At 44.5% G+C, this 13648-nt stretch overlaps 1 protein-coding gene across 1 annotated transcript in view; it reads right to left on the reverse strand.

The window, feature by feature from the left end:
• LOC146195993 (uncharacterized) overlaps positions 1–13648 on the reverse strand; it is a 152666-nt gene that overhangs the window by 29184 nt on the left and 109834 nt on the right. The window contains exons 13-16 of the mRNA XM_084596896.1: positions 10713–10795; positions 9637–9647; positions 1539–1652; positions 1141–1195 (exon numbers count right to left, since the gene is read on the reverse strand). Coding sequence (XP_084453022.1) covers positions 1141–1195; positions 1539–1652; positions 9637–9647; positions 10713–10795 — 263 coding nt within the window. The remainder of the gene's footprint in view (positions 1–1140; positions 1196–1538; positions 1653–9636; positions 9648–10712; positions 10796–13648) is intronic.

Here is a 13648-nt window from a genome sequence, read left to right on the forward strand (position 1 = left end):
TCTGTGATACAATGTTTCGAGATTTCTCGCAGCAAGTTATGAAATCTAGGTGCAGTGTTCTGATCAGGATCAGCACAGTTCACAGTGGAAGAGAAAGTAACTTCCTTCAATCTTATTCCTTTATTGCTTGATATGGTGCTTCTTTATAACAAAGCACTGTCATCAAATCACAAAGCTGATTACATAATGAAAGCTTCAGTTCTCGTTTTAATAGACAAGACAGCGTTTATAAAAGCTGCATGCTAGCGAAAAGGGCTCCACAAGCAACGAGTATTGCGTTTAACCATGCAAACTCAAGCCGACATCATTAACATCCTGACCACAGTTGTGCTGCCCCTGTCAGCTAATGGTGTCAGGTGATACGTGTAATGTGTGAGAATGAGGTGTCGTCACTTCATTAACATACTTCCAATACGAAGGACAGAAAGGTGCCCTCAGGCTTCTCCAATTTCCTCAAGCACACGCCGAAAGGCTAGCTACTTAAATGTCTTACCTTTGCGCAAGTCTGACACCTTTTTCTTCAAACCTCATAATCAATTTAAAGATTATGTTTTACAAATCATAAAAAGAACTGGGAATGCAAAACATGAAGATATGAATTATTAGGTCCATACCACGGCACATCAAACCGAACGTCATGGAATGCCATAGCCGTAGTGGTAACAACGCAACCTCCTTTCATTGAAACTGCATGGCTTACGAATTCAGACGCCGCTAAACTTAGAGGAGCATTACGAAGCTTGTTTAGACATATTTGTCGTCTATAGGAATGAATAATTATGTAATAAGAACCATTTACCAAAATATTATTCATTGAAGCTATTGTTTACAGCGGTAGAATAGGCATAACTAAATAAAAATAACCTATAGAAGGGCCTACCTTTCCGAACACGACTTTTTTAAGTGAGAAATTACTCTTTTCCACACACTATTAGAAGATCTATTCAGCGCTAAGTAATTTCCAAACAATAAAAGTCAACAGTCGTTCCTTTATGCATGGCCCGTCATCAAGGCCCATATTCCAGCGCTGTGTTTAAGTTTATTTCTACTATAACCAAGCTTTTACAATCTACTAAAGTGTAATAAAGTAGCCATGACGGCGTCTCTTTTGAAGACGCTTTCGCTCGCAATGCCACTTACATTTTAGCAGTGTCATTGTGAAAATAAGGAGGCATCGCCAAGCCAAGGGGAATATCTGAAAAGTAAAGATACCCATTTTTCTTTTTATCCATTTGTTGTAGACCGTAATGGCTTTTACAATACAGCTCACGCTGCTACTTTCTGCTTTCGAACCTCCAGCTAGTAAGGAAAGCACAGCAGTTAGAACAGTACCAAAACGTAGTGTATTTTTCCCTTTAATATCTAAACGGAAAACCATTAAGAACACTGCAGAGAAAGCTTGTTTTAAAAAAAAAACTGATAGTTTGGATGTCTTCCAAGGGCAATAAACTTGATTCGCATGATATTACAATGAACATACTATAGTTGGTTTATAAAATCACCTTACAACAATCACAAACGTTTTTATGCCTACTTACAGATACGGTCCTTCAGAGCATCGTAAGTGACGTCAGCACGAAACGTAGGTCCCAGCCAACTGCAAACAGAAGAAAGATGATGACCGCTTTCTGAACCTGGTTCCTTACTGACGGCTGTTTTAAACGATTTATTGCCCCAACTCTCCTTGAACAACGCGAAAAACTTTGTACGGGAAAAAAGGCGCGTATATTTAGGTTTGTGGCCACTGAACACTAGCTGTGATTCGTTGATAACTTTTGAGAAGAAGTCGTTATGTGCAGGCACTGGCAATTTTATTTCCTCTCAGTTTCCTTCTGTTCTCTCATCCGCTGCTGCCTATGTGTTGGCCCCTAAAGAAAACAGGACGATCCGCTTTGCTTAAGAAGGTAGCATTTAGTGGCATGAATGAAGCCCTGGAAACATTGCTGGTCATCTTTGAAGTTTTGCTTCAAACTGTCTTCTGTACATGTCCGAGTATCACCTCCACCACTTGCTTTTTAGTGTTAGACCAAAGCTAATGGCTTAAAGAGGCGATGACAGGGTCGGCCGATGTATTGCCGTTTCTGACTTGTGTGAATAAAACACAGGTCGGCGATTCTATACGCACAGATTTAGTGCCTACCAAACCGCGCATATTACAAAAAAAGAACGCGTTAGAAATTGGAATCACGAAGCTCCTCCCACCGAGAGCAACCGCCATTTTGAGATGCACGTGTGACGTCACAGAGGATACGCGGTGGAGCGGCATCTGCAATGAAGGCCGCGATATTAAAGGTATAGTTATCTAGAAGATTGGGCAGTGTGATGACCAGCACCGGAGAGCGGGCCTCTTTTACGATGACAGACACCGACTTCAACGAGACGAGCGAGGTGCAACAGGGGTGCTATGTTCCACGCTCGACGCGTCGCGGCTGCGGGGAGAGCAGGGCTACAGATGACAGGCGCGGTTCTCTTTGGAGCTATTTTCGCACGCTACACAATTGGTGCAATATTTAATAAAGAGGCTTCTTATTCCAGGCGATTAAACTGATCCCTGCAATGTATTTACGTCTCTCCGGAGACGTCGTGCGCTATTCCTTCGGAGCACCGCGCGATGTTTGAATCGCTATTTGAAACTCTTTCAACGTTCCTTATTCCTGCGGACAGCCCGAAATCATCCAGATGAGATATTTGTACGCATTGTTTCTAGCGAAGCGTAGTGTTTTATATTGCTTCTCATAAGGAGCGCTATTAACATGCGGGTAAAAAAGTATACATGCGAACCAAAGCTTGTGCTTTGTGAAGGCTCCTTACGGATCTTATTTACGAACACCTGATTATATTTTGCAGCTAGCGCTTCCCAATACGCGACTGAACGTTTATCTCAAATCATCAGTAATCTGTAATTTATCGCCTTAATCGGTGTTCTTTCTGTGTTCTAATCACAGCCTATACAAATGACAAATACAGTGTTCGAGCAAAACATATTTATTCATAACTGCATAACTTGAAGCACTACGCTGGTTACCGAAATCAAAATGGGCTTGTACGCCACCCCCGGATTTATTCTTTGTTAGTGAATAACAAATATCTATGTCACGGACATTTCTTTACGTGCCGCTCACCGAAGGATGAATCAGCTGTACACATACAAAGAAAAAAAAGTCAAGTTCAGCTAAGGCAATGCTTCAGATAAAATACTAAAAATTAAGCAATCAAATACGAGGAAATACGTTCATAGTAGACACTTGAGTGCGGACGCTCTACTAGTATATAAAGTGATAGTTGTGCAGAGCAAAAAAAGTGCACTTATAATTCTGCGCCGTTTTTGCAAGTATGATGCTGTACTTCGTGCACACCAAAAGAAAACGGAAATAAGCGAAAAGGGTGACGAGCACATAAAACGCGAGGAATTAATATAAGGCCGAATTCAAATGCGGACACTAACGCGTGCTTATTCTTCGAGTGTGCAGTACGCAATAGGAGTAATCAAGTAGATATATACTTGCCGACTACTGCTTACGGGACAATAATCGGGTTACTTGCCGCAAAAGGCGAAGCCGTAAAAGTGCATTAAATTTCATTAATTAAGGTGTGACCTTTCTAGCGCTCCAAGCAGATAACATTTTGGAACCTCAACACTTTACAGGAATGTTGCAAAATCTGAAGTGCAAAGGCGTCCAGAAGGACCACCCAAGCCAAATCATTGGGTTATTTGTCACCTAGCTTCGAGCCTATTGCGCAGTCTCCTTTCGTGGTGAGAAACCGAGCGCTGGCCTCACAGCCTCTCTCTTGTAGCCCGTTAAGAGCTGATCGAATACCCCGCCATAAAGTATACTAAGCATTTGGCGTTATAATGATGTTCTAGCTGAAGCGAATTATGCGCATGCTATAGCGTCCGTGCTCTCGGTCTTTCCGCCAATCTTTTTTTTCAAAACTATTCTGTTGGTTTGTTTTTTCCATTTTATGTGCACCAAAACAGGACTAGAACGATTTTCTGGGGGCAAGAATGACTTACATATCACCGGTCGCTTGATCATGCAGAATGAAAAAATTGCTTAGAATGAAAATCTACTCAGGAACCATCAAGTTACCGTCAAGCTATAATTCATTAGGCACGCATCTCTGGGTAATTAAAGTTATCCATTACAGGAACTTCTAGCATACTGAAAGAAAAAAAAAATGCTTGTCCATAGATTAATGTATAGTTTTACTATGATGTTGGCTATTAAATTTCGACAGTTATATCTCTATGCGCGTTCGATTGCATGCCCGCTTGTAGCCTGCTTGTGTACAGCTTTCCTCCTTCCCAGGCCTTCATTTGGTTCTTAAGCTCGGCTGGTTCCGTTTTTTTATTGCCTTTCATATATATCCCTTTTTTTTCGTTTTTAATTACCCGCTTTCTTCGTACATCTGCCGAGCCGCCCAAAAATTTCAACCCTCATGCTCACCTTCGTGGTCGCTTTTTTCATGGTGCCACGTGCCTCCCACAAACCCGTTTCTCCCTCCCTGTTAGACGAAACTTTCCTTGTTTTGCAGTCTTTACCTCCTACTTTTCCCACGTTTCCAGAACCACTATGTTTTGTTATTCAATAGCCACTTTATCTGGGGTGTCGTTCGTTTTTCATGTCTTTGCTATCTCTACATCTAGAGGGGTAGTCTACATTTAATTAAATTGAACTTGACTGCCGACTTTTCTCGTGGCTTCAGGCGACGCACTGTAGTAGGCATGGTTTGCGTGTGAAACAACGGAATATACCATTCTGAACTGTTTTAATAATGGGTTACTGATGACCAGCTTTATTCAGCGCTCGAACGTACGTGTTGCACGTTTGGACTTCATACATCCTGTCTCCCCACTGCCCTCTTTTCAAAACGAGTACATTACCCAAAGAGAATTAGATGTTTTACGAATGCTAACGCTGTACGGCAATGGAAGCGTGCTGTGCGAGCCTAAATTCGTACGCCCCTCTCCAAGCTGTTTTCTTCGGAGCCCAACTCCTGGCAGGTTGCTTCCCCGAGGTGTTGCCGACGGCCAAAATGTAAAATAAATTAGATGATTGCTAACTTAACTGGCCCCCTTAACCGGCATATTTGTAAAATGTTGACGCTAGCAGATCGAGACCAGGCACAAGCGAAAAAGAACGCTCAGTGCGCGCGGTACAGTGCGGTGCAGTGCGCGCAGGGCCGTGACCTCAACAACCTTTTTGTCCTATAGTGCGGTTGTCCGCAGCACAATTGTGTATAGCGCGAAAGCGCTAAAAGTTTAGCAAGACGAATTTATTCTAGTCTAAGTTATGCCGAGGTGAGAATACTTTCCAGAAAAAACTTTGGAATTAATTCAAATTCAGTAGTTTGTCGTACGTAGGAGGTCCTCAAACAACTGCTCATGCAACTGGTGCTCCTGCGCCTGCTCACCAATACAATGTTGTGCCCGGCTATTCTAAAACATTTTGATCCGCAATTCGACGGGCTGTGCTCGCACTGTGGGGAGGTGTCTGACATCTACCACATGGTGTGGGCCTGCCAAAAAACCCCATCTTTGCCCCCTATCCCCAACCCCACCCGAGAGAACTGGGAGGCGACCCTGTCCGGCTGCTGCACCCTAGAGGCCCAAAAGGTCTTAACGCAGCGCGCCCGGGCTGCGGCAAACGCCAATGGAGTGCCTGTCTAGGCATCCCACCTAGTGTACATACCTATATGTATTATAATAATAAATGTTTTCACCACCACCACCACCACCTGCCGTTTAGCCCTCACTATTCCGAGCTGTGCTTAAGTGTCGTCGTCTTCATCGACGTACACCCGTTGGCAATACATACAAACACACCACGGTCGCTTTGCCATCCTACGTTGCGCTATGCGGTCAAACATATTTACAGCACGCTACCGTTAAGTTCCAGTTTCGCAGAAAATTCCCTGAAGCCTTACCTTTCGCACATGCCTCGCATTTTGCCAACTTCACTGCATCAGCTACCATTTTCGTTTTCAAAGAATTTCAAGGTTTTCGGTTTGCAGTCATGCCAAGAAAGTGAACTTGCATCACCCAGCACCTCGATTTGATGAACCAGTTGCAGGATGCTTAGATACATTGAAGCTTCGGCGCCGCGGATAATTGCCACAGCAATGAAGACTGCAGTAATACAGTACGTAAGCACAAATATCGTCTTCGTTAAAAGTAACCACCTTGCACGGTTTGCTCCTTACAAGTACAGCGGAACCCTTTTGCCTTCCTCAAAGGTCAAAATATGTGGAAAGGTGATGAGTGTCCCCAGAGGCAGCCAGGCGGCGACCTCTGCCGCAGGGAGCATCATATTTTCGGCGATCGGAACAGCCAACAACAAGTAACGCGCCGAGCCGCAGAGCGCATGGGCCCTGCCGCCTTCCTCGAAGGTCTCACATAAACACGAAACAGATGATTCAAGTTAGATGCCGTCTCATCACGGGATGCTACGCAGGAAAGCCATTTCTTTGTTCCTCAAAACCGCATCTAAGCAACCTAGATTGCAATAAAATCCCATACATTCCCACATATAGGGGTCATATGACATCAATTTTGGATTATAAAGTGTTTATTTATTCCCGATGTGTCAAGCAACTGAACATCGAAGTTCGAGCACCATCGTAGCTGCAGATATTTTACAATATAGTATTTCCATTTCTTATAAAACAGCTTGCTGATCTGGCCACCGGCGTAGGAGGTAACGACATAAAACGACGCCACGTCGTCTGCTACATGTTCTGTGCACGAGCCGCGCGAACCGCGGTTACGCTATTCTAGGCACTGCAGTTGCGGGATGCCTATGTGGGGAACAAAACAGCAGTCATGGTACCAACCGCGGTTACTGTAAGTTGCATTTCGATCGCTGTTAGCGCAGACAGTAGCGACGCCTGTGGGCGGGATTCAGGACAACGTCGCCCCCGAGTACGAAAGCCGTATGAGCTGGCCGGTTCGAATAACGCACACACTGTACACTGAAACACCTCTTGAAAGCAACACACAAAACGCACACAGAATGCCGTCCGGTAGCGTTTTTGTACAATCGGAGTACTACGCGACAGCGAAGCAGCGTAGCGTATAGGCGCGGCGCGCTACATCGAGGCTCCCAATACCCCGCCTAGTCCGTACGTCGCATCGTTTACGCTATTCATTTTCAGGTCCACGTCTGCTTCCCGCCGCATCATGAAAGGAAAGTATAGACTATCAGCTCATGATGCTTATAGTGGAGGATGCCGCAAGCTTACAGCAATGGTGCCACCCGCGAGCGCGGCTAATGACCTAAGGATATGTCGCCTGGCCATCTGCTTCTCCCTAATCATCGCTAGGCCTACATGGCTTAGCATCGAAGCCACAGCGGACGGCGCTTTGTAAGTTTCCAGTGAGGCGTTTTAGTAAAAGGGCTAATTGATCATAAGATTCCCTTTAAATCCCACTGTTCTTTAGTGAAGGAAATAATTTTCGCAGACGCCTCTGCAGCGGGGCTCACCTACGTGAACACGGGCACCGCACCGGCGGAAACTGCTATGTGGCTGTAAGCAAAAAGTACATTGTATGCGTCAAAATTTCTCAAAAAGCTATTAATTTTTATATTCCCTTTTCCGGGGCCAAAAATTATTACGAGAAAAATAAATTTTAGGGCGCCTTTCTGACACAGGCGCAAGGGCTCTGCCGTATCGCTGACGTGGACGCTTGGGCAAGGCTCGAAAGGCAGGGGCGGTGCGGCGGCGGTGTTTACGGCGGTGGGGGCAGTGCTGCCACGGACGATGGCGGCAGTCGCACTACAGTCTTTGTTCTGATTTCAGAAACACTCTTAGCATACTCATTCTTAGTCATGCTACTCTATCAGCAAGCGCGAACAAAGTAGTAATATCGGCAGCTTATCGGCGCCGGCACAGCAGCAGATGACGCGGTGTAAGTCAGTGACATCACCAATTGTCTCAACATGGCGATCGCTGTCGGTAGGAGGGAGGAGCTTCGCGGTCTCAACTTCAGTCACTTATTTGGAAATAAAGCATGCGTCTAGGGCACTCTAATTTCGGAAATAAAATAAGGTCCAGCATTATCTGCCAGACTCCAAAACTTCCATATATTGGATGACCTTAACATGACCTCTCTAAGAGTAGCCCTCAGCCCTAAAGGGAAGCTGGAACGGATTCCGCAAAAACATGAGTTATTTGCAGCATTTTATACCCAGTCGGAAAAACTACAGAAAAATTTCTGTTGTTACGACAGAATTTCTGTGCAGTTTTTTGGCGGGAAACCAGTTGTGACAACAGAATTTTCTGGGGTAACATCAGAAATTTCTGTAAGTACAACAGAAAAGTGCTACAAAACTACAGACAACAAAATTATACTACAGAAAAACTACACAACTACAGAAACATTTGACGTTTCAGACAGAACTACAGAATATTTTGTCGTATTTTTGACAGGGTTCTGTTGTTTTTTTCGACTGGGTAGTTTTTTTGTCCGCTGAACAAGACTATCGTACTTAAAAAAGAAAGGCACAAAGGAGCGCAAACGGCTGTTTTTACAAGAAAACGAGCCCCAGCGGGACTGCCTCAAAGAAAACGCCGCTGTTGTCTGTAATTGACCGACCCATAATTGACGTCAAATTTGGGTATGCGAGGCCGGCGTCGGCGGTGTTGCTGCGTGCGCGTCGCTTCAGGGGACTTGAGAGCTTGATCTAAAATGTTATTGATTATTCGAACAATGTACAAAATCTCTAACATTTACCGTACGCGTTCGAGCAGCCAGCAGTTCAAGGAAAAAAACGGCGCTACGAAAGACGCAAAGTCTAAGCAAAGTCAGCACATTTGCGCGAGTCGAGAAGTGCGAGAGCTGGCCCGCTTTAACAACTGTCCTTTACACATTAAAGCTCGTCTTAGTAGCTACAAAGGAAACGAAAAATTAATACAGAAATACGTCTACCGGGAACCTAACCACTATCCCTCCGATACACTGTCCAGCGCAGCGACCACTATGTCACGCCGAGCTCGCGACTTTGTAATTCTTGTCTAGGGTGCGATTGATTGTAGTTTGACAATGAGGATGCAGTTAGTGATAATAACAACGATGGTATTAGCGATGATAATAATGACGCTGCATGACGGTATATAGTATCAATGATAATGAAATGCATTTAGTTTATAGACCAACACCGTATTTAGAAACAAAGGGGGCGCTCGCGGCGCCACAGCCGACTGGGGGTGAAAAATAGGGTCAGCGTCCATAGGAATACATGGAATCGAAATATTCCAAAGCAGTTTGCTCATTTCACGGGGCACCTGTGATATTGTTATTCGGTACGAAGCAACTATGAACATCCTAGAACAAATCATCAAAATATGAAATCTCATTACCGGGGCGAAATATTTTTAAAATACTGCGAAACATGTTGGGGTGCGAGTTGGGGGGGCGGCCCGTAGAAATACATGTAAACACAACTTACCGGAACATTTTCCTCATTTCGCAGAGCATCAGAAGTGCTGGCCGTTCGTAAAACGTTGACCAGCGCTTTGAAGAAGTGTGTGATAAAGTATGGTGCGTCATTGCGGAGGCAGTCTACTTTTAAAACTCCCGAAATACCCTGTGTTATGAATCCAGACACCGCCAGCGAATCGCGCAGTTTTACTTACAGTCTGATATCCTGCCGCATAGGGTAAAAAAGCTTGATAATACTGTCGCTCCAGTGATACGTCCTAGCCAGAATTACATTTAAAAAGCACTTGTCAAACGCCATACGACAATATGGACCGAACGAGGTTCGCGCATTGCAGCAGACGACAGCGCAGCTGGCGATATCCACCACGGCCGTCTCCAACGCCGGAGCGTCTGCTAGCGACAGCGTAGGTGATGCATGGCCGTCTGCAACTGTGCGCGGTCAGTTTATCGTGCTGTGAGCGGTCTCGCAAGTCGTCAGACTTGCATTATACTTGCAAGAGAATATAGTGTGTCATGCAATATGACTTCGGGGCGTCGTACAAGACGTTCACCAAAAAATGAGAAGAGTTCAACGCTGCTGAACCGAGCAAAATGTTGCGGTAAGTTGTGTTTACATGTATTTCTATGGGTCGCCCTCTCAACTAGCACCCCCATACGTTTCACGGTGTTTTAAATATACTTCGCATCGGTAATGAGATTTCACACTTCCACGATCTATTCCAGGGCGTTCATGGTTGCTCTGTACCGAATAATGACATCACGGATGACCCGTGAAATTAGAAAACTGTTTTGGAATATTTCGCTTCCATGTATTCCTACGGGCGCTAAGCCTATTTTTTACCCCCAGTCGGCCCACGCTGGCGATAGAAGCGCCACCGCATTGTGCTTACGTCACAGATCGGTGTTGGTCTATAATGATGGTACTAACGCTATAGGTATGATGACAGTAGGAATGAATGTGACGATGCAGTTAGTGAAAAGTTCAGTAGAGTGGCTTTCGTTGTTTGCGCTCGCAAGATAAGTACGGTCGTGTATTTTTTATCGTCCCTCCAAACCCGGTTGACTCCAACGGCACGTTCAAAAAACAGAACATGCACCTTGACTGCCACCCCCCTCCAAGCAGCACAGTGACAACCTGTCTCGCCAACTCCGGACACACCAGTATTTTAAAAATGACAACACAATCTTTTCAGTACTTTTGGTACATTATTCGGGATGCATGACTAGTGTGTAATCTGGCTCAAACAGTACGCGCATCCAAAACACTCACTTTGGCTTTCCAAGCGCTCTGTCCGCCTGCAGTGCTTCTATCTGATTTTTAAGTATCGCTGTTACATCGTCTGCATCTGTAATCTGGAAAAAAAAAATATTGAACAGTGATTACGCACTCTCTTTTCCAAAAACAAATTGAGTCATTCCAATCTCACTTCGTTTCTAAACATGGTTTACTTCGCCTACTTGAGCCATATTGACGTTCAATATTTAGGCAATTTCAGCCCCTGCAGCATTATCATATTAAGATCAATGTATACCATCTAAAGCCCAGGACGCTTCAACTACTTTGATGCGGGTTCCCTCAGAGGGCTTTCTTGGGGAAATAAAGGACGATTTGAATTTAGAACTTTTGTATTAGCCTGCGTAACACCGCAGTAAAAGCACCTGAAATTGCTTGTAATCTTTGACGCATCACTCGTAGGAATCAGCTGTGTCGCAAAGAGCTTCAGCACTGGGCAAATTCGCATGTTTTAAGGCGCAGTCTAGTCAATTCCTCTTAACGTCTAGAAATAGTATCGCATTCATTTTGTGCATCAGGTAATACTGCTGGCACTGTAAAGAAAACTGAATTCTCAACCAGTTTCTTTACACAACCGAAAGACGTCAGAAAGATTAAAAGGGATTTATTTTGCACAGTGGAAATATTCCCCCATCTAACGCGTTCGATTTTATAGCGATTATCCCGTAGAAACATTTTACTGAGAGTTTTTCAATCGCTGCATCCGCCATTTTTATGTAGTCGGATGCTTAAAATCGTGAGAAGTAACTGCGTTGATGGTTTAGTGTCGTGAAAAAAAAAGTTGCGCCGAAAACATCTAATCCGCCGAACAGTAATTAAGCAGTTTTATTGTAGAGTCACACTAAGGGCTATAACGGCACCGGAACGCACGACTCGTCCGAAAGCTTTAGTGAGCCGTGGTCACCGCTTCATACAAGAAATCGAAAACATTGTGGCGTCATCTAGTGACAAACGTTAAAAGCATAGCTTTGGGGATGTGAAAACAGGGGCGAAAAACAGGAAACCCCGACCACTCCTAGAAGAAAAACGAACAGTGCGCCCTATGAAAAATCAGAGCTTTTTTCTGACATATGGTCACGTGTGCTACTACAGCGATAGTAACAGCGTTTTTCCGCCAGACTTCCTTTTAAATTTTTTTTCTGTGCGTTTTTCAATGGCAATTCAAAACTCTAAATTCTTGCTTCCTTGATATTTCACGGCTCGATCTGTAATATGTCAGGAAACTTCTACTCGTTTCCGCCATAACCTTATGACGCATTATTACGAGTGCTCCAACCCTTTATGAGTGCATTCTGACGTTACTTTCGACCGGCTATGTGATGAGGTGGTCATGGAGGTTCAGTATATAGGCAGGTCAATGAGAAAAAGCTTAAAAAACGTTTCGATACAGCTCAGCTGCGGCGATAGCAAAAAGCAGACTACGCACATATTGAAAAACAGAATCACCAGCGTCTTTGGCTGCGCTCAATTTGAATGTACTGAGAGATCACGTTCCAAAACAACGAAGATCTTCAACCTGCTTGAAGCAGTTGAAAGGTGTTGTAATTATTGAGAGTAAAGATGATTGCATTTCGCTCAACGATGTGATAATACCGTGTACCGGTGCATTTAGGTATCGAAAACATTGCAATAATTTGTGGCATTGTATATGATACATGAGACATTCACATGACGCTCTAGAGTAAACAGAAATATAATAAAATTCCTAAGCGGTCAATGCGAAAAAACGCCCGTTTACATGTATAAAGGTGCTTGAGCAGGACACCATGAAGTAGGTGTGTGTTTGGGTAGCGACGCTCCAATGCGGTCGCTGCGACCGAGCCTAAAGGTCTCCATGCCGCCGAATAGCCCTGTATGGTTAAAATTAGCAACCCAAAATAATTTGATTCGATCTCCGGAGCAGGTATGTGGGCAAACCCTGACATGGTCACCTGGCTTCCTTTCCCAATGGCTGCATCGTTGATGGCACTGTCGGACGTAGGTTCACTTTTTGCCATTAACGCATACCTGCAACAATCAACGAGCTTTAACGCACTGCAGGCAGACCATCATGTCGCCGATGCGTTCGCCGGTGACGTCCGGCAAGATAGCGTCTGCCGTTGGTGTCTCGCGCTTGCTTAATTGTCTAATGGAAGGCTAATGTTACGAAGGCAAGGAGTAGAGAAAAAAATATATATATATATATAAAGCAAGAGCTACCGTTAGCAAAACAACTAGGGGGGAGGGGGGAGGGTAACAAATGTTTCATTATGACCAGCAAAGCTGTTAGTTACAGAGAATGCCAAACATACAATGACTGCTTATTGTTCTTCAGCATTGTGGTGCCCGTTCGTTAGGCAAGCACCTTATAGTCAAGGCTCCAATGCGATGATATTCACCATAAGTTCGCGGATAAAAGCTCCCGCTTTCAATGTTGAGAATACTGCGTTACTACCACCAGTGGACCACAACAAGCTGTTGAATGAGGCATGTGTTAAGTTTTGCCATTATTCGGCGATAGTATACTTCTTTACGGTTCGTGCCTCCTAGTGCCACTGCTGTTACCGCCTGAGGCCCTTGCCCTTGTAACATCTACTTCAAAGCTGCAATTCCACGCGCGCTCTTCCATGTTTGACAAAATTGTCTGTTGCTCCGTAAAAGAGTTGATTTTCCCCAGCTCACATTCCAAATTTCTCTTAGCTTATTGCACTATTGTGCTTTCGGTTACGCCGCGATGGACATATGCTAGGCTTTCAAATATAACATAGGCAGAGCATAGGCTTTCAAATATATTTTAGTGTAGAAAGCAAAGGCATGGTTTCCTTTGTTGGGTTTAAAACGTCACAAAACTCCTCAGTGTATCAGGCGCACATGTAGGAGAGCTATTTAAATTATGTCCGCCTGGGGTGTTTTGACGTGCCTGTCGTCGAACG

The sequence above is a fragment of the Amblyomma maculatum genome, chromosome 3 (assembly GCF_055883805.1).
Source record: "Amblyomma maculatum isolate TAMU_Amacu chromosome 3, ASM5588380v1, whole genome shotgun sequence".
Lineage (NCBI taxonomy): Eukaryota > Metazoa > Arthropoda > Arachnida > Ixodida > Ixodidae > Amblyomma > Amblyomma maculatum.